General features: G+C 37.9%; 1 protein-coding gene across 1 annotated transcript in view; it reads left to right on the forward strand.

Moving 5' to 3' along the window:
* Window positions 1–20,797, forward strand: part of fam189a1 (family with sequence similarity 189 member A1) — a 147,432-nt gene that overhangs the window by 53,502 nt on the left and 73,133 nt on the right. Inside the window, exon 2 of the mRNA XM_046841089.1 lies at window positions 12,599–12,655. Within this exon, the coding sequence (XP_046697045.1) occupies window positions 12,599–12,655 (57 nt within the window). The remainder of the gene's footprint in view (window positions 1–12,598; window positions 12,656–20,797) is intronic.

Raw genomic sequence — 20,797 nt, forward strand, 5'->3', positions numbered from 1 at the left:
AGTTTAATTTTAGCACAATCTTTTAAGTAGGGTATTTTTTTCTGCAAAACGTTAATTCTAGAATAAGTGACACCACAATAACACAAATGTTGATGTGCGTAAAATGTGTGCTTGATTTGTGGACTTTTTTTATGAACATTGTTCCCAAAATATAAATACATAATCCATTTAAACCACAGTGGCATTGACATTGGATTATTAGTAAAAAATAACGTAACAAACCCCCAAAAATGTAAAATGCTCTTTAGAATTTTTTGTTTAAAAAAATTGTAATTGCTCTAATTATTTAGTGGATGATAGTGTGTGATTTGTGGATAGTTTCTGAATGTTTTCCTATGCCAAATTTAGATAAGAATTCCCATCATGTATGAAAAGGATTCAGTCATTGGGATTTGTTTGTTGATAAACACCCAAAACACACAATTTAATAAGCACATTCATAGCACAGTTAAATTAAATTTGGCCACACCCACAAAACTTTAAAAAAGGTAAAGCTCACAAACCACAAACAACAGAATGAAACTAAACAGCATTTCAACAAAAAAATGTCATAAAATAAATCTTCTAATAATGCAGCTAGTCTTAACACACACCAGTGCCCCTTATAGAGGTTCTATAGTTTTTAATGTGAAAGAATCAGTTATTTTTATATAATTACAATAAAGCAATGTATTATGCTTGACAGTGTATATAAAATGTATAAATATATATATAAATTGTGCTTTGAAGACAATCAAATAAGATAGAATTCCATAATTTATTTACACACACACACACACACACACACACACACACACACACACACACACACTCAGGACCAAACGTAAATTATGATACAATTGTGTTTTTCGGAATGATAGAACTAATAAATCCATTTACAGCTTAACCAGATTCCGATTGCGTGTAGCATTCAATATATTTTCAGATATTGGCAATAATAATATTAAAATCATTGAGACGGTTAAAGGAGCATCGCTCTGTCATATCTAACAGCCATATTTATTTTTTCCTGTCTTGTCAGCAGCATGCTCAAAAGCACAAGGCTGGTGTCAGAGTAGCTATTTCACAGCTGTATGATCTTTATGTTCTTATTTAAATGGCCAGCTTGTCACTCGTGTTAATGAGCGTGAGTCCCAGGTGTACACGCAGCAAGTAAACAGCTCTTTCATCAGGAGGATTGAACAGCACAGGATCTGGATTGAGGCCAGCTTTCTTACAAAATATTGTGTACTTACTGGGAGGCAAGGAAGAACCTGGATTTAGAACCAGTGAAAGCGTGACAGTCGCCTCACAACAACATAAAAATTGGCATAGAATTTTTTTTAAATAGCTGTCGGATAGGACCTTAATCTAGACGTGTTTTTTCATGGTAAAGCACTGAAACATGTTTAGATCAGAACTGGGAAAAATCATCTTGTTAATGTCCATACAGTGGATTTCAGCATAATTTACATATTTACATTCCACTGTTGTCATTATTATGCAGTGCTGGCAGCCTGACAACACAACAGTGGATGACAGTTGACAGAGTTATCTCAATTCAGTGGAAGAATGAGGTAATAAGTAATTATATTTAATTTAGATTTAATTATATTTAGAGAATCGCTGGAAGGAAATTGGAAAGAATTGAATATATAAAACAACTACCTAAGATATTCACTATATTTCTAAAAGTATTGGGTCACCTGACTTTTCTAGCTTTATGTGGTTCTTTTCCAAACTGTTACCACAAATCTGGAGGCACTCAATTGTACCGGACATCTTTAGATGCGCTTTAATAAAATGTTGCATTCACTTGAACTTGGAAACCCAAACCTGTTTCAGCATGGCAATGCCCCTGTGCACAATGTGAGCTCCTCGAAGATCTGTTTTACATGCTTTGGAGAAGAAGATCTTGAGTGGCCTGCTATAGAGCTCTGATCTCATCCCTACTGAACACCTTTGGGATGAATGTAAATGCTGACTGCACCCCAGGCCTCCTCCCCCTACATCAGTACCTGCCTTTCATAATACACTTGTTGCTGATGAACACAAGTATCTATAAGCACACTAAAATCTAGTGGAGCATCTTCTCAGAAGAGTGGAGGGAATTATAAGAGCAAATTGGAACTAAATGTTGAATGCAATGTTTAAAAATCTCAGGAAATATAGTGTGTCTATACGTTGTGTGCATACGTTTGCTTCAGGAGGGATGCATTTTAATAGTGACAAATTTGTGTCACTTGTGAATCAAAATAAATCAAGATGAGGTCAAGACAGACAGATCCAGACAACCCCAATTCCAAACAATTTGAGAAAATGTAATTAAAGACAGAATGCAATGATTTACAAGTCTCATAAACCCATATTTTAGAACATATTGTGCAGAGGTTTAAAAAAAAAATTGTGACAAAATTTAACAATAATGTTCTAAACTTTCTGACATTCAATTTCACATCATTTACAGTAAATAATATAATCAAAAGATTCAGAGAATCTGGAGCAATCTTTGTGCACAAAGGACAAGTGCGAAAATCAATATTGGATGCCTGTGATCTTCGGGCCCTCGGGTGGCATGGCATTAAAAACAGGAATAAATCTTCAATGGAAGTTACTGTGTGTTCAGAAACACCTCCAGAAATCAATTGTCTGTAAACACAAGCTCTATAATGCAAATGAGAAACCATATGTGAACATGAATCGGAATCCCTGCCGTCTTCTCTGGGCTAAAGCTCTAAAATGCCCTGGAGCAAAGTGGAATCGAAATGTAGAATTCTTTTGAGAACAATGGATGTCGAATTCTTTAGACTAAAGAGAAGAGGGACCACCTAGCTTATCATCAGTGCTCATTTCACAAGCCTACATCTCTGATGGTATGGGGGTACATGGAATAAGCAGCAGCTTGCACATCTAAAAAAAAAAAACAATAATGCTGGGAGATATATGCAGGTTTTAAAGAACAAATGCTTCCATCCAGATGATGTCCATCCAGATGATGACAGAAAAAGTCTCAGGACTGTTGAGCAGTTAGAATCCTGTAACTCCTCCACCAACTGGTCTCCTCATTCCCCAGACATATACGGACTTTTGTTAAAAGAAGAGGGGATTCTACACAGTGGTAAACATGGCCCTGTCCCAACATTTTTAGACATGTTACGGGTATTATATTCAAAGTTCATTATTTTTCTTTAAAATAGTACATTTTTTCAGTTTAAACATTAATACATTTTCTATGTTCTAATATAAATAAAATATGGGTTTATGTGATGTGCAGCTCATTGCATTCTGTTTTCATTGACATTTTACAAAGCGTTCCAACAGTTTTGGAATTAGGGTTGTGCAATTCCCAAAAAGATATATGGTGCAAATATTAGTCTTACTGATTATATTATGTCATGTATAGCATTGTTTAGTTTAAACTTTTTCCTAGTGCCTTGTTTTCCATGGGTTTCTGCATGTGTAGGTTTGTTTTCCTATAATGCTCATGTTTTCATTTCCTGATTATGGAGATTCCCATTATTACCAACACGCTGAGTTGTTTATGAGATGTGCCATGCCTCTCACAGCATGTTACAGTTTACAAAAAAGATTTGTGGGCACAACCCTTAATAAAAAAAAACAAGCCAAGGGATGAAACACAAGGCAAATAACTGGCATACATACCATTAGAGAATATTTAGATTCACCTTTCTGAAGGGAGAGGTGAGAGGATTTTTTTCAGTATGGATGTCCTGTCTATATCTATGAACTCATCATCTTCACAGTCGGCTCATGTTGAACATTCTTTAAGCATACTCAGCACTGTTTGTGTGTACTGTTCTACACCTGTATGCTGTAATGATTTACATAATCTTCCTATGCTCTGTCAACCCAGATGATTCTTCCTCATGTTTTTCTTTTCCACTGTCACTTCTAGCTTGTTCATTGTAAAAAGCGTACAAAAGCATACTAAGTAAATCATATTTAAATAATGATATACTAATGCGCACATTTTAGGATCTCTACATTTTTGTCTTTATCAGTTTTTTTTCCTCAGTCTAAAAATGGTGACATTGGAGTGAATTTATCATCTTTCCACCTTCACACATTCTCTCCTTCTCTCTCTCTCTCTCTTTTTCTCCCTCTCTCTCTCTCTCTCTCTCTCTCTCTCTCTCTCAGTGTGAAGGTATTTCATCTATCAGACTGCAAACTATGTGTGATGATTAATGATGCCGCCCCAGGTAGCCATGTACACCTCTCCCCCTACCTCCTTGTGTGTTTTATATATAGCGAAAAGGACTAATACACTCATACAGAACACTGCACTATTATTATTACACTTCACTGGCCAATCACAGAATTGAATTTGGTGTCATGGTAATGTCATGACTGATAGACAAGTGCATTACTGCTAAAAACATTTCATGCAACAGCAGTCAATAATGAATATAGTCATGCTGTAAAATATTAGATAATATACACTGGTTAGACATAACGGTGATTATGTTGTCAAGACAACTGCCAATGATTTTTGATATACAGGATTAGGCAGCAAGGGAACAGTCAATTCTCGAAGTTGATGAGCTCGAAGCAGGAATGATGGGTAAGCAGATCTCGAAGATCTAACTGACTTTGTGATGGCTAGATGGCTGGGTCTCCAAAACAGCAGATCTTGTGGAGTGTTCTTGGTATGCATTGGTTAATAGCTACAAAAGGTGCTCCAAGGAAGGAGAACCATTATCCAGTGACGAGGTCATGGGCTCTAAGGGCTCACTGATGTGTGTGGGTAATGAATGCTAGCTCATCTTGTCTGATTCTACCAAAGAGCTAATAAAGAACAAACTGCTGAAAAGAATGTAATGCTTGCTCTGATAGAAAGGTGTCAGAACATGCAAGGTCATCATAGCTCGCTGCGATAGTTGCAAAGTGGTCAGAGTGCCCATGCTGACCCCTGTCTACCACTAAAAGCATCTACAATGAGCATGTGCTAACAACAAAATTCTAACATCTTGGTGAAAGATACCACAGTACACTTACAGAGGTCTAATAGAGTCCACACCTCGACATCTTATACGGCATAAGATGACCTGTAATGTTACGGCTGATTGGAGTATATGTAAACCTGGCTGAGCCAACTGTATACGATTTTCCTAACAGTTCATTTACCAAATTTATAGCTATTTCTGGTGTCTGTAGCTATGTTTCCAAGGCCATAAATCAGACCATTTTGTTTCCTGTCTTCATGCAGCGACTCTGAAAATGAGCTGTATCTAATGCCACTAAGAGTAGTGTCTTAATCCTGTTGAAAGTGCAGTCAAGGAGAAAATCCCTCTTTTATTCTCCCTCACTATTCTCAGAGCCCTCGCCCAGGACCGACTGGAGGTTTAATAAGAGTTACATTTACATTTATTCTTTTGGCAGAAGCTTCTACAGCATTTAATGAAGTAAAATGTACTTTACAATCCAAGAGTATAGATGTTTAACAAGCTCAGAGTGGTATAAGGTCTACACAGCTGGTTTTATTCTTTTTTTTCTCAAATCCTTGAGAATTTCTCCAGAATGCATCACCTCTCTGTCATGATTGGTCACCAGTAATTGTCATGCGTCAGAGATTAGTCATCGGTATAGGTTATGTGGGTATGCGAAAATGATTCGCATCAGCACGTTGTAAATTAGAGTTACTCTTACCACTCTGAGATAAATTCATTTTGTTTACACATACAGTATGCTCTGAATAATTTCTTAACAAACGAAACACTATGCCTATTTTATGTTTTATCGTAAAGATTTAATGTTGTGAAGCTTCATGAAAGCAAAGAGAGGATACACCAACACCATTAATTTGTTACTGCTGTATATATATATATATATATATATATATATATATATATATATATATATATATATATATATATATACACAGCAGTAACAAATGACAAAATTGTCAAACAGTAATACACTTTTCTTCCTCCGTCTGTCTATTGCGCATAAATGTGAGATCAATAATTCATAAGAAGTGAAGCTTTCACATTTTTCTCTCCGTTCCCTTTCTCCCCTCTTTCTCTTCCTGCAAGCTACAAAGGGTCATCACTCATCTTCCACAGGTGACATCAAGGCCAAAATGCACACACTGAGACAGACAGGAGACACACATGTAGTTCTCAGTTAAACGACACCTAGAAATTTTCTCGGACAATTATTTTTATTCGCTCTGATTGCAGACTGCTGATTAATTTATAGTCTTATTGCTCTGTTCACTTGTTTGTGGTCAGCACTGAATTTCTATCGATCCGAATCTGAGCTGGATGTTTCATCAACACCTACAGTCTTAAGTCTTCATTCAGCAATCACATAGCAGCACGATTGTCTTATAAACGTTCAGTCGAGGTTGTATTTAGCAATAATCCATTTCTACTTATGTTTAATCTCATCTGAGTGGGAGATATGGAGCTGTATTATCAAAACATCCGAGCTGAGAAATCGTACATGTTTACACCACAATCATACAATCTTATTTTACACCATATCTCTGCTTGTTTCTATAGTAACAACTCAACAACTCATATCCCAATTTAGTGCAACATCTTCCCAGTAGAGTTGTGGTTATTGTAATGATTATGGTTACAATTATTGTTATGGTCAATTGTCCTTAAATCTCTGTGCATATATATACTGTACATACATACATACATATAAAAGCATGTGATCATGCGCATGGGTTCCAGACTTCAGCCATTGGATCATTTTTATATTTATAATAGTTTTTCTGTTGTTTTCTTTTAAGCCTGAAAAACATGTGTACCATGTGGAAAATGGCTGCAGTACCTTAATGATTAATGCAATAAAAATTATGTGTCTCTGTCCAAGTACTTATGGACTTATGGATTTTTAATGTTTATTTTTTGCAATATTATATAATGTTCTCATGTCTGTATTCACGAGAAATTCATAATTAGGTTAATAAGCGAACAGATTCAGATTCACACTGGTAGGGTGGTTGATGTAATAAATGAAGCAGAAGACACGCACTAACCTCAGGCTTAACCCTCAACACACTCATTCATAACTTGCGGATTTGCACCCAATGTCAATGCGCTATGAGCTTTAGCGCTCTTTATAGCTCTTTATAGCCATTTATAGTACTCCTTGCTTTGTGGAGAGTGCACTGATGAGTGGCCTTTGGGGAACCGTAAACACTGTGGGGTCTGAAGTAAAGATAAAATGTGAGCGGAAGCGGTGCGGATGCAGAGCCTTAACCATCTCTTCCATTTACACATGTCCCTTTGGGTTAGAGGGTCACGGAGCAGGTGCTACAATAAACAACAGAAAGTGTGTGTGTGGGTGTGTGGGTGTGTGTGGGTGTGTGTATGTGTGTGTGTGTAAATGTGATGCAGGAAGCTTGTAATAAATAGTGACAGTGTGAGCTGAGGTGTGAAAAGGTGTGCTGAACATTGGCTCATCTTCCCCTAATCAACCGAGTGAGCTTTTACGTCCAGCCAAAACCTTCTCCCTGTCTCTTTCTCTCTGTCTTTATCTTTTTTTTTGGTCTTTCTCTCTCTCGCTCTCTCCCTCCATCGCCCATGACTAGCGTGAGATCTATAATTCATGAGAGCAAACAGGAAGTGAAGCCTCTTGCATCTTTCTCTATTTCTTCCATTCCTTATCTCCCTTCCTTTTACTGTATGAATTATGGAAATGGGCAAGGAAAATAATAAATACAACGTCCAATTTGATAGAAACAAAATAAATAAATAAAAGTGCGCCCGAGAAATAGAATCAGCCTCTGAGCACTGGGAGAAGCATTCTTGGCAGTCAGAGAAAGATTTTAATGACAACATCAAATTGTCATTTAAATCGAATCGTGCCTTGTCTCCAGGGGGCTGCAGCAGACACGGTTGGATAAAACGAAGACAAACAACGAGGCTCTTCAGCTCAGTGTATCAACGTCCATTACTCACATCATGCTAAGGATGAATATTAATTCTGCAGTTGATGGTTGTAAAATAACTGCCGGATAAGCACACGGCCAACCCGTCCTATAAGCAGTACAGTGTGAAGTCTTTTAGCATATTGCGATGGCAATTCAATGTAATTTTGCCTTTTTTCATGATCTTTTATAATTCAATGCTTGTTTACTTATACTTATTATGACCTCATCAACAATGACCCACCATCATTTCTGATCTGCATCAACAAACACTAACATTAATGTCAACCTCACAATGTCATCTCATATGCATTACATTAAAACAATCAACAAGGACTACTATATTACAACCCTGCACCTTGGACTTGCACCTTGGGAAATATTATTATTTGTACTACATCACTTTAAATCACCTTCACAAATTGTTAGTCTTAATGGAAGTTCAGGGTAGTAGTACTTTGCTGGATATGATATTGGACTTCTGAAACCTTAAACAAGGCTCTGAAGCCTCAAGGGCTTATTTGCATTAATGGTATAATTGTAATATGCTGTAAATGTAGTAGATACATTTTTTAAATGTTTACATTAAATATAGATAAATAAATAGGTAACAGGTATATAATAGGTAAATAGGTGACTAGTGAGAGAGTGTATTGATAAGATGGAGGGAATATTTGAGCAGCTGATGAACGAGGAAAATGAGAGAGAGAGGTTGGATGGTGTGGAAATGGTGAAGCAGGAAGTGGATAGGATTAGTAAGGAGGAAGTGAGAGCAGCGATTAAGAGGATGAAGAGTGGAAAATCGGTTGGACCAGATGACATACCGGTAGAAGCATGGAGATGTTTAGGAGAGATGGCAGTGGAGTTTATAACAAGATTGTTTAACAGGATTTTGGAAGGTAAGAGGATGCCTGAGGAATGGAGAAGGAGTGTGTTGGTACTGATTTTTAAGAATAAGGGAGATGTGCAGACCTGCAGTAACTACTGGGGAATAAAGTTGATCAGTCACACCATGAAGTTATGGGAAAGAGTAGTGAAAGCCAGGCTGAGAGAAGAGGTGACCATCTGTGAGCAAAAGTATGGTTTTATGCCGAGGAAGAGCACCACAGATGCATTATTTGCTTTGAGAATGTTGATGGAGAAGAATAGAGAAGGACAGAAGGAGTTGCATTGTGTGTTTGTGGCTTTAGAGAAAACGTACGACAGAGTGCCAAGAGAGGAATTCTGGTACTGTATGAGAAAATCAGGTGTGTCAGAGAAGTATGTGAGGGTGGTGCAGGACATGTATGAGGGTTAGGGTTTTACAGTTTACAGCTGTAAAGTAGGAACGACAGACTGCTTCAAGATGGAGGTGGGACTGCATCAGGGATCGGCTCTGATTCCATTCCTGTTTGCAGTGGTGATGGACAGGTTGGCGGACGAGGTCAGATAGGAGTCTCCATGGACTATGATGTTTGTGGATCATATTGTGATTTGTGGTGAGAGGAGGGAATGAAAGTCAGTGGGAGTATGACAGAGTACATGTGCGTAAATGAGAGGGAGGGCAGTGGAGTGGTGCAGTTGCAGTTGCAGGGAAAAAAGGTGGAGAAGGTGGAGGAGTTCAGGTACCTAAAGTCAACAGTGCAAAGTAGTAGTAGTAGAGTGTTAGAGAAGTGAAGAAAAGAGTGCAGGCAGGGTGGAGTGGGTGGAGAAGAGTGATAGCAGGAGTGATTTGTGATAGAAGAGTATCTGCACGAGTGAAAGGGAAAGTTTATAGGACTGTGGTGAGACCTGCGAGGTTGTCTGGTTGAAAAAAAGTGGCATTGAGTAGAAGACAGGAGGTGGAGCTGAAGGTAGCAGAGCTGAAGATGTTGAGGTTTTCGTTGGGAGTGACGACGATGGACAGGATTAGAAATGAGTTTATTAGAGGGACAGCGCATGTAGGACATTTTGAAGACAAGGTGAGGGAGGCGAGATTGAGATGGTTTGGACATGTGCAGAGAAGGGACATGGGGTATATCAGTAGGAGAATGCTGAGGATGGAGCCACCAGGAAGGAGGAAAAGTGGAAGACCAAGGAGGAGGTTTATGGATGTGGTGAGGGAAGATATGCAGGTAGTTGGGTTGAATGAGGCAGATGTAGAGGACAGAGGGGAATGGAGACTGATGATCCACTGTGGCGACCCCTAATGGAAGAAGCCGAAAGAAGAAGATGAAGATAATAGGTAAATAGGTTATATAGAGAACTTATTTATAAGATGTTAATTTAATTTTAATGGACTGAGTCTCTAGTGTCAGCTTTAGTAAATTGAAGTTTGTAGAATATGGGAGTTAGCATTTATTTCTGTAACATGATGAGCATCTTTTAACATAACAGGTAACAGGTAGTTTTACTGTAACCGTAAAAGGAATTAATTTTGTAGATATTTCTCACTGAATGTAACTACTATATGCAAAGGAAAGAAAGAAAGAAAGAAAGAAAGAAAGAAAGAAAGAAAGAAAGAAAGAAAGAAAGAAAGAAAGATTGAGTCTTTGAAAAATAGAGGGAAGAAAAGAAAGTCTGAGAGGGAGGAAGAGAGGAAGGAAGGAAGGAAGGAAGGAAGGAAGGAAGGAAGGAAGGAAGGAAGGAAGGAAGGAAGGAAGGAAGGAAGGAAAAGTGTAAGAAAAATAGAGGAAAGAAAAAGAAAGAAAGAAAGAAAAAGAAAGAAAGAAAGAAAGAAAGAAAGAAAGAAAGAAAGAAAGAAAGAAAGAAAGAAAGAAAGAAAGAAGGGAGGGATGGAGGGAGGGAGGGAAGGAAGGAAGGAAGGAAAAAAGAATAAAAGCAAGAGATAGGGAGGAAAATAAAAAAATAAGTAAGGGTAGATGGAAAGGAGGGAGGACGGAAGAAACTAATAAAGAACATGTTAATAACAGATTGCTGTGGTATAAGAGGATTAAAAGGGAAACACTTTTACTAGAACAGAAATGAACTAATTAACCATGATAGTAACAGTGACTCGGCTTCATCACACCACACTGCTGCTGAATGTTATATTCTTATCTTCAACTTAAAACAAATGACTTTTCTAAATATTACTGCATTGCTGAAACTGTAATTATCCTGCCTTACAGGGGTACGTTGCACAACTAATCAATAACAATCTTTTTAAGTAGGTTCATTGGTGATTTTTTTTTTTTCAATAATCAATATCTATTGACAAATTATTAAGAACTTTTTATTTTATTGTAGTCAACACAATATAGAAAGTGCCTGTAAATATTGATATATCCATTAATGTATAGAAACTGCCAATAAATAACTGTGTACGTTTAAGTTCATCTCTACCATAAATGTGTGTGTGTGTGTGTGTGTGTGTGTGTGTGTGTGTGTGTGTGTGTGTGTGAGTGAGTGAGTGAGTGAGAGAGAGAGAGAGAGAGAGAGAGAGAGAGAGAGAGAGAGAGAGAAAGAGAAAGAAAGACAGAAAGAATATCGAACCTTGTTGGTTTTCCTATAAATTTTTATCGTCGGGTTTCTATATAGCTGATGTATAGTTACTGCTGAATAAAGAATAGGCTTCTACAGTTTCCTGTCATGTTAGCAATGTGTGTACGATCGATACTGACAGAAGAATCTGCAACAGATAGTTACAAGATTAGACAGGATCGAAATGTGTGTTTGCTTGAAAACGAGAAAAGAGTGTAAGCGCTGACATGAAATCAGGTGAAACGGAAGTGTGTTGAAGGAGTGCTTAAGTGAGATCTGAATATACATGAATAAAAATGATCCTGGCAGAGATAAAAAAATGACATGAATGGAAACTAATTTGTCAGTTATTTTTGTCTTTCTGGCAGAAAACAGTAATTATTCAGAATTCACACGACTTTGTCCTCGCTAATCGAACACACTGGAATTTATTGTTCTTTTTTTTTCAAATCAGTGTGTTTGTGAGCTCAATTACAGAATCTGCCCCATCACTGAAATATTCTGAGTCTAAACCCTCAATAAAATTGTCTGTTCCCTTTGTCTGGGAGGAGCATGTTCTCTCTTTCTCCCATGTCAATCATAGTGCTACTAGCCAATCAGTGAGCTCATATTTCCTCTAAGTGTGTAACACTGCCCTATTATGCAGAATAATCTCTTTATGTGTCTTGGAGTAAGCACAGTTCCTGGTTTCTACAGGAAAAATAGTGAGCTAGTGAGTTGGAATAGTGAGTTCAGTCCATCTTAATGCATCATACACCCACGCACAGACATAGACACTCACACATTCAGCAGCATTGGACTCAAAATCTGTATCTGTCTGAAAACTTGAGGAAAGCCTGACCTCTTGTAAAAAGTTGTTAACATGACCACTGTCATGGTCAATGTTTGCCTTAAAATCGCACACTTTTAACCTTTTTTTAATTTACAAAACTCCTTATAGAAATCACACCACACTAGGATCCATAATCTGCAGGGTTTTTTTGTTGCTACACCCTGGAGAAGAAAATATCGAGGGATATGTCAGGAATTCAGTGAGGCATTACGCAGTACAGCGCTACTTTAGGCGTTTAATAGAGGGTGAAGGAGAATGAGTGAACATGGGGTGGATAAAGTGTTCATTTGCTGTAAAAACAGCTGTGAAAACACTGCAGCAGAGCGTGTGAGAGATCTGCTGTGTAGGCTTTACATTAACAAACCCTACGTGAGCCGTTAGCAGTTTTTAGTTATTGGTTTGAGCTGATGAAAGTAATTGGTTTGGGTCTTTCTGTGCAGGTGCTGCTGTCAGGTCTGATCGGAGTTGTGTCATGGAAAAGACCCCTCTCTCTGGTGGTAAGTAAGAAAGAGGATTAAAACTTTACCATGTGTGTTTGCATGGCTTATCAGGACACCTGGTTTTGGTTTTGGTCTCACGATTTCTATGGTTTTGCACAATTATGTAAATCTCATTCTATTGGATAATTATGTCAAAGTCCAGAAAATCAGCCAAAAGAAAATCCGCACATGATTGAAATACTTTTTCTTGCCACATGTTGAAATTTTTTTTCCCCAGATTTGTTCAACTGAATAAAGCTCCTGAATGTTCTATCAGAGCCATGGCTGTGAACGACAGTGATTGCCTGTCACGCAGTGCACCATGGAGAAAAAAATGGGTTAAAAAAAATTGCTTCACAGCAATCTGGGAGATGCGATGCAGACCATATGCATTGAGTTTGTTTTCCTCTGCTCAGGCACACAGCATTCGGCTTGAGTGTAATCAGGGAGAGAATTCCACATGACAGCTGAATTTTTCTTCACCGAGGTGTGGGATGTTATTAGCACGGTTACTACGAGCTGTTCTGATAGTAACATGGGCGGGACGCACGAAACGATGCGATCATGCAGACAGCGATAATAATAAGCCACAGGACGGTTCATCAAATATCACATCTCCAACAGTTTCCTCTCACACCCTCCTACAGTGACAACGACACCAGATGGCTTTAAGCCTGTTTTGTGCACATCAGCAGCTCAAAATCATGGAAATATTGGAAGAGTTAAGCGAAGTATTGCCAAAAAAAAAACAAGTGCTGCATATTGAGATGTATAGCCAAATTTGGTACATTAAAAAGGCAGTTATGTAGACTTACGATAAAGATGCTTCCTATGACCCCATCATAAGCCAATTTATCTATCTATCTATCTATCTATCTATCTATCTATCTATCTATCTATCTATCTATCTATCTATCTATCTATCTATCTATCTGGGCTCTCAATCGATTAAAATATTTAATCTCGATTAATTGCATAAATGTCACGAGTTAAATGATTAATCACAATTTAATTGCACATTTTTATCTGTTCTAAATGTACCTTAAATGAATAATTTTGAAATCTTTGATACTAGGCTATAAAAAGATTGGTAACAGTGCCTACAGTTAAGCATGGTGGTGGTAGCATCAAGGTCTGGGGCTGCATGAGTGCTGCTGGTACTGGGGAGCTGCTGTTCATTTAGGAGAACATGGATTCCAACATGTACTGTGACATTCTGAAACAGAACATAATGTCGTCCCTTCAGAAACTGGGCCGGACGGCAGTTTTTCAACATAATAACTGCCTTGTTGAGGAAGCTGAAGGTGAAGGTGATGGCATGGCCAGTATGTCATCAGACTTGAACCCTATTAAGTACCTGTGGGGCATCCTCAAGCGGAAGGTGTAGAACGCGATGTGTCTAACATTCAGCGGTTCGGTGATGTTATTATGGAGGAGTGAAAAAGGATCCCAGCAGCAACCTGTGTATCTCTGGTGAATGACATGTCCAGCAGGATTAAGGCAGTGCTAGATAACAATGGTGCTCACACAAAATATGGACAGTTTGGACACAGTTGTGACATGTTACCTTAGTATTTTGACAATAATAGCCGTATTTTAAGATATTTTCATAGGACACTAAATCTGTACTGTTATACATGCTGAAGATTGACTACTCCTAAATATATCCATCTTCGGAAAAAGATAAACATTTATTCGTCCCACAGTGGGAGTACAGTGCTAATTGAGCACAGAGGTTTAGGGAGCCTGCAGGGGCTCAGGGATGGCAGTTTGGTGATACAGGGGCTTGAACCCCTGACCTTCTAAATGTTAACCCAACACCTTAACCACTGAGCTACCATTCCCCCTAAATGTGGTCGGAAAAAAATCTTGAATGTTCGTGATCGGCAATCACTTAAATGTTTGGTGAAATCAAATCGTAAAAAAAAATAATGTAGAACTCACAGCTATGTTTAATAGTGAAAGTAAGAGCACTCAAGGAACTTGAGGGATTGGGACTAAACATCTTCATAGCCTTAAGAAAACCACTTGTCAGTGAGGCTAATCGAAAAAAGGGGCTTTAACTTTGCTGTGACATTGCAAAAGCTTATCAAAACTGTGCCACGGCAAATGCGTGCCGTAATCAAAGCTAAAGGCGGTCCAATGAAATGTTAGAGTGTGTGACTGTTTTTGGGGGCGGGCAGTATATATATATCCTTCATTCAAGTAGAAGTACAGACACTTGTGTTTTAAAAGATTTGGGTAGAATTTAAAGTACTGACAACACTTTTTATTTAAAGTATGACAAGAATTAGGTTGACGGGCTGAAAAAATATTGATCATGTCTCCGAATAGGTTAAAACTAAAGTAAGTAAAACCTGGTTTGAAAATTTAAGAAGTAAAAAGTATAAATATTTGTGTAAAAATGTAATGAGTAAAAGTAAAAAAGTAAGTAAAGTGCTGATATTAGAATAATCTACTTAAGTACAGTAATGAAGTAATCATTAGTTTCATCTATTATATATATATATATATATATATATATATATATATATAGAGAGAGAGAGAGAGAGAGAGAGAGAGAGAGAGAGAGAGAGAGAGAGAGAGAGAGAGAGAGAGAGAGAGAGAGAGTAAAGAAGTAAGTGAGCTGTTTTATATTCAGTGACTGTTGTATTTTCCTGTGACAGTGGAGACCTAAGAGAAATGCTCAGGCCTGATGAATGGAACCCAGAGCACATGTTCTTCCTGCTTCACTGACTGTCAGAAAGACAGAGTCTTTAGGTTCCCAGGGATGAGCTGATCGATCATTGAATACCAAAAAAGCCTCGCTCGGGCCCGTGGGGCTAACAAGCCTCAACTCATTCACTCTCTCAGGATGAGTATCAATGATGTATAGGTCGATGAGGCTGTGTTGAGAAAGCGCACCAGTGTTGCGCTAAAGCGTGCTGTCATGGCTAAAGAAGATTAAAGGCACCACAGAAAGCAGGGTGGGGGAATTCATCGACTCTCTCTTGAGGTTTGCTGGAGAAGAACAGAGTGAGGGGAAGGAGGAAGGTGAGCAGTGTAGAGGGAGGAGTATTAATGTAGACAAGAAATGGAAAAGACAGGACGACAGACATTGCATTTCCAGCACAGTTCAATCTTACACAGACAGAGATCCTGACAGTGATATTTTTCCTGGTTGTGGTTACAGGAAGGCTAAATGTCCAACCACAAGGGTGTTCTACATGTCACATTGCCTCACATTAGAATGTGGAATTATTCTCCAATTTAGAATTGAAACATTAAAAAAAACACTGGTCGGGGTTCGATATCATGCTATTACAGGGGAACAGCAATCTAACAGGAAAATGCAAAATATTTGTGGTAGTGTGAATGGAAATGTAAAGGAGGAATAGAGTTCACATTGATTAAAGGTTATTGCTTATAAGGTCAGCATTTTTTAGAGAGCAAATTATAATAAAATAAAACAAAAAACAGTAAATATTGTTTTTTTTAAAAAACACTTTCAGATACTAATTTATGTTTCAAGGAAGTGATTGCAGATGTTGTATTGTACCAAGTATTGATGAGGAAACTAATGAGTAATGCACAGCAAATAGAGTTTTGTTTGTATTATAAGTATTGTAATATATCAGTCAGTGCTGTATCGCTTAAAATTGACTTCATAGTCAATCCTACCAAATATGACATACAGTGTAAAGACTTTTAAAGCCATATTTGCACAAAGCCATGCATATATGATTTTACATGGGCAGATCCTGAGTGACCTGGTGAAGTGCTCTGACCTCAACCTTACTGGACACCTTTGGAATGAATTGGAATGCGGACTGAGTCCAGGCCTCCTCTCCCTACATTATTCACCCTTGACCACACATAACCACAACCACAATCCAAACCATTTCCAGAACAGTAAAGGTTATTATAACAGCAAATGGGGACTAAATGTGAAATGGGATTTTTGAAAAGTAAATACAAATTTTATGTTCAGGTGTCACAATTCATTTGTCAATATAGTGTATATAAACAGTAATATGAGCTGTGGAAGATAAATGTATAATTCAATAAATAACTTACATATGGCGAATATTATCAAAAAGGTTTTGTGCTGTGCAACATTATATGACATTATACATGCTATATTAATTTAACACCGGATTTTTCCCTGAGTTTTTGTTTTAAATTATTATAAAAAAAATTTTAATTTAAAATATTGCCCAAAAATTGAGGGGAAACAAGCATTTCCCAATTTCAGACACGAAGCAAAGTACTGAGGTGATTATTAATATTATCAGCTGTGCAGTTGAGCGATAATACAAAAAAACACACTCCTAGTTCCTACAAAGAAATGTGTAATGATTAACTGCTTTGGAAATGTAATATAAATGTCAGCAGATACCATTGAAACAAATGTAATATAGTGTAGAGATCGTATCTGTCAGAGAACCACCAGCCACACCTCCACGGACTACCTCAGGCTCTGTTTGCAATCTGATTACAGACTCCGCTTCGCTGGAAGCACTCTGTTTCATTTACCTATAAAGTAAAGCCATATCTACCTTACTCCTGGTTTCTGCCGCATGGTCTAGTCGTGACATATCATTATATTGCAGAAAGCTAACTGGTTGTCTATACTAGCTAATTCGTTTAATATAGATTAAACACCCAGTGGGTGGATTAAGTCTCTAACGCTTAAGTTGTTGACCGCACCTCCGCTTTCTCACCCATGTTCAAAAAGCAGAAAATTCAATTTATTAAAAAATTTCTTAGCCAGAAAATACTTTTGTCCTGAAGTCTTGGCTAAAACTGGCTTTTTTATCATATGCAACATATTATATATATATATATATATATATATATATATATATATATATATATATATATATATATACAGTGGAACCCGGTTATCTCGCCCTCGGTTACCTCGACAACCCTATTAAGTCGACGTTTTTGAAGTGGAACCGCCAAATTCTCGCTTTTTCTGAACATTTTTTATCGGTTATGTCGACTTTTTTTATGTTTTTTTATTATCTCGAGCACAAGGGGGGAAAAATTTGCCATTTAACGCCGGTTATATCGGTGCAGCCGCAGAAGAACTCGCGGAAGTGGTGGAAAAATCAAGACATACAGCTGCTACAGGTGTTGTATTGTTGTCAGGAATCCACCTGCCACGCCTCCTTCAGAGGCTGTCATTGCCTCCGCGCGCTCCCAAACCATGCCCAGCTGAAGCGCGTTACTCACTCACTCCCGGCTCCCATATAAACCGCTCACTCACCCACACTCGCGGTCCGTTATTATGTGTGTTCATGCGTGGTCGTGTTTATGCTGCACCTGCTACATACCGTCTCCTCCTGGACTCCTCGCTCACTCCACGGCTGCGTTATCCTTCCCCAGCGCACCTCGGACTTCCGACGCTTCCCCGTCGCTTCCTCCGTGCCACGCTTCTTCTATAACGCACCGTGGACGGTATTATTGGACTGCCGTTGGCTCTGCCTTTGTCAAATAAAGTTTCTGTTTGCCGTTACTCTGGCTTCCGCCTCCGCACCACGCCTAACAGTTGTATACTGGTGAATCTCTGCTGTTAGTTAGTGCTAGTGTTCGTAGTGTTAGTAGTGTTAGTAGTGTTCGTAGTGTTCGTAGGGGTGCGGCGCGGCTTTGGGAAGAAAAGCACAGCCGTTGAGAGAGTGCCGGTGGGAAGGCACGTACCGGGATACGCATGCGCGATAACAACGACCGCCGTGAACCAACATATACCAACAATAACGGACAGTGAGAGTGTGGAAGTTTAAATAGGAGCTGGTGATGATGATAAACGAGCACCACATGTGCGTGATTGAAGCCGCGGGAGCTTCAGAGAAAGCGGCCGAGAAAGCACCTGCCACGCTGAAGGGGGCCGAAGGGGGCGTGGCAGGAGGATTCCTGACAGATAAACATGTACTGTATGGATTTTTATAGCATGCATTCATCAAACAAATCGCGGCAACGCTGTTGTGTAAAAAAACCCTTCAAAAACACGTGCATGTACATTCTCATTTATTAACGCACATCATGTACATAAAGAAATTTCAAGCACGTTAATATACTGCCGCCATTTTGATTTTCGTTTATCTCGATCATCGGTTACCTCGATGCTTTTGGCGACCCCTAGGACATCGACATAACGGGTTCCACTGTATATATATATATATATATATATATATATATATATATATATATATATATATATATATATATATATAAAATCAAGAAAATTAGTAATAAATATTAGAGGATACAATGTAAAAAGGTCTAATAAAAATATTAAAAACTGTATATATAACTTTATGCACTGACATTTTATATGTCAGTGCATTTTATTTATTTATTCTATTATTCTATTTATATATATATATATATATATATATATATATATATATATATATATATATGTTGTTATAGTTTGTATTCATAAAATGGCTGGTGTTAAATGCTAACACTAATAATTATCCACAAAACCTGCTAATGTGCTGTTTTTATGTAGCTTTAGTGTGACCGTCTAATAGAGTTTAGTGCCTAGGAATTAAGATGACAAAAAATACTTGCTGTAAAAAATGCCTGTAGGTTGTAAAAGTTGCAAGAATCTTAAACACTGAGACTACCCGCTGGTTAAGATGAACTTCTGATATGAAGGTCATGAGTTCTAATCCTACCACAACTAAGCTGCCACTGCTGGGCCCCTGAGCAAGGCCCTAAACAATCAACCCTCAACCCAAGTCACTCTAGATAAGGGCATCAACCAGTTGCTGTAAATTCTACACAGAAAACATTAATGTTAGCAACCAAGCTATGTAAAGGCTTTGGGTTGTAATGTCCAAATTCTTCTTTATCCTACTTTTTGTTGGTATTTTTGTGCTGTGTGTGTATGTGTGTGTATACACGCATGTGGGTGTATTACAATTCCCACTAGACAGATGGAAGAACACTGTTGCTTGACCTTATTGATCTCAGTGTGAATATAGAGACTGCATGTATATGAGTAGTTTTCTGCATAATGAATGAGGGAACAAGAACGTGTGAGAAAAGTGAGGCTTCTCAGAAACCCTCCTCACACCAACACATCCTGATAAAATATTAAAGCGTTAAGCAGAATGTTTTGGAATTGAAATTGAAGCTACAGTCGGCCCTCCACGATCGCGGGTTTAATGTTTGCGGATTTGATGGTTCCCAAGTTTGCCATCAATAATTAAGTGAGAATTTTTTATTATTTATTATTAATCTATCATAAATATCCCATTAATATATACACAAATGTGATAAAAATCTAAAGTAACTGTTAAAGTTCAACAATTTTACTATTATATAGTGACAATTTAGTGCATCACCTACTGTAAATATACTGTATTCTCTCTTTCCATCTGTGTATGTGTGTTTTTGCAAAATTCTGATGTAGAAGAAGAATAAAATATTTTAAATTAAATATGCTTTTAGGTACAAGAAGACACATGCCATCATATCGCCCAAACTTTTTAATGACAGCACACAACCAAGTTTTATTTATTATTTATTTTATTAATGATTTAAGGTTTTAACACAGACAGTAATATACATTTTTGAGAAAATAATATATACTGTATACTAATAAAAATCCAGCTATTAAAGCCACAGGCATTCTTAGAACCTTGGATTTCTGAAGTCTAGCTTTATTCAGGCATGTACTACAATTTGTGTGATTTATAGTAATGCCTGATCTGCACCATCTGCTGTGTTTTTCCAGAGAAAATTACTTTCAGTATTTTACTGCATCCCTTAGGTAGTTTGCTGAAGTTCTTTAGTAAAAGCTTCACAAAGTGTATCCCCAGCAATAACCAGCGACACTTTTTGTAGCTGCCTGTGCAGCGTGACTTGGCAGAGACTCGATTTTATTCTGCCAATCTACTTAGGCCTACCGCCAGCTACAGCGCTTTAGATTGGAGCGGACGTAAAATAAAGTAGCTCTAAAGTGCCTCTTGAACAGCAGTGCAGTGTCTGTCTGGTTGAACTGTAGAGCTGTCATACGCTCCAATATTGTGTCCATTTCACTGAAATAGTGACATTGCAGCAGGAGTTTTTTCTCAAATGTTTGTATTCATTTTTCATATTAAAAAGATAAATGCACACTTGCTCATGAATTGCATTCCACACAGTTCGGTTGTGCACCATGCT

The sequence above is a fragment of the Silurus meridionalis genome, chromosome 26 (genome assembly GCF_014805685.1).
Source record: "Silurus meridionalis isolate SWU-2019-XX chromosome 26, ASM1480568v1, whole genome shotgun sequence".
NCBI lineage: Eukaryota > Metazoa > Chordata > Actinopteri > Siluriformes > Siluridae > Silurus > Silurus meridionalis.